Source organism: Apaloderma vittatum, unplaced genomic scaffold (genome assembly GCF_000703405.1).
Source record: "Apaloderma vittatum isolate BGI_N311 unplaced genomic scaffold, ASM70340v1 scaffold27756, whole genome shotgun sequence".
Lineage (NCBI taxonomy): Eukaryota > Metazoa > Chordata > Aves > Trogoniformes > Trogonidae > Apaloderma > Apaloderma vittatum.
This window is the reverse complement of record NW_009721664.1, coordinates 1635-2788: the sequence shown is the minus strand read 5'-3', so window position 1 is coordinate 2788 and position 1154 is coordinate 1635. Positions and strand designations below refer to the sequence as shown.

The 1154-nt window shown below is 48.2% G+C and overlaps 1 protein-coding gene across 1 annotated transcript in view; it reads right to left on the bottom strand.

The window, feature by feature from the left end:
- Positions 1 to 313: 313 nt before the first annotated feature.
- The window catches only part of LOC104275514 (ETS translocation variant 3-like), a gene marked incomplete at both ends in the record, with an annotated part of 1437 nt that continues 596 nt past the window's right edge, over positions 314 to 1154 (bottom strand). Inside the window, 1 exon segment of the mRNA XM_009871488.1 lies at positions 314 to 429. Within this exon segment, the coding sequence (XP_009869790.1) occupies positions 314 to 429 (116 nt within the window).

The window sequence follows — 1154 nt, the reverse complement described above, 5'->3', positions numbered from 1 at the left end:
CAAACCTTCTTAATCCAGGGGGCAAACGCCTCCATGAAAGCAAAGCAACCCCCCAAAAAAGCTCAAATAGGAAAGAAAACGCCTCCGAAGGCAACCATGCCACCAAGGGAAAGGACTTCAGTCCTTTTTTTTTAAAAAATAAAGGCTAATTAGGCAATTAATGCTCTAATACAAACAATTAGGAATTGATTTCTATTGGTTTTTTTTTAATCAGAACTCGGTTTCTTATCCTCCACAGCTATTATTGGACAGTTTTTGGGGTTCCTGATTAAAATAACCCAAAAAATCAACCTTGAACTCCCCGAAAACTCACCGTTGGGCCGAATGTTAATGAACGGGTAGTTGGGCATCACCAGCTTGTTGAAGTTGAACTTGTAGGTGAACCTTTTGCCTTTTGTCTTGTGGAGAATCCTCTTGTTGTAGTAGTATCTGCGAAAGGGAAGGGTCGAGAGAGGGATCAGAGCACGCGGAGAGGGAAGATTCTGCCGGAATTTGGCGCCATTGACAAAAAAAAAAACCAAACAAAAAAAGAGTTGCCTGAAGAATTTGTGAGAAATTACAAGTCGGGGGGGGTTTTGACCTCCCAGGGAGGGGAAAATTCCAGGTGAACCCACACCTGGGCTGGGGCAAAACAAAGCAGCCTCGATTTGGTTTGTTTTTTTTTTAATTTTGGGGTATTTTAACAGCGGGTTTTGGCCGCTCTCACCCCGCTGCCCCGAGCTCTTCGCCCAAACTGGCATCGAGATGCCACGATCCTGAGCAAGCGGAGGCATTTTTCCACCCCCACGCAGCCTCGGTGCCGTTTATTGTTTCCTTCCTGTCCCGGGCCGAGACTCGCGTGTTCGGCGCCTTGTTTGTCTTCGTCAGCTCCACCCAAGAGGTATCAGAGGGCGTTACGGCAGCGAAGTCCACGTTACAGACTGATAACGGTCAAAAAAACCTGTGAGGACGGCGCCGAGACGCCAAAATATTTCAGAGGGGCGCGCGGGTTTCCCCCTCCGACTTCCAAACACGCAAAATAAGCGAGCCCAAACTCAGCCTAACCTGGCGAAGGGCCTAAATAAAAAGGGGTAAAGGCGCCGTGAAGCGCAAAATGAAGAAATTTTCTTGCACGAGGGGCTGCCGGTGACCTGAGGGTGTCCTTAAGGATGGTT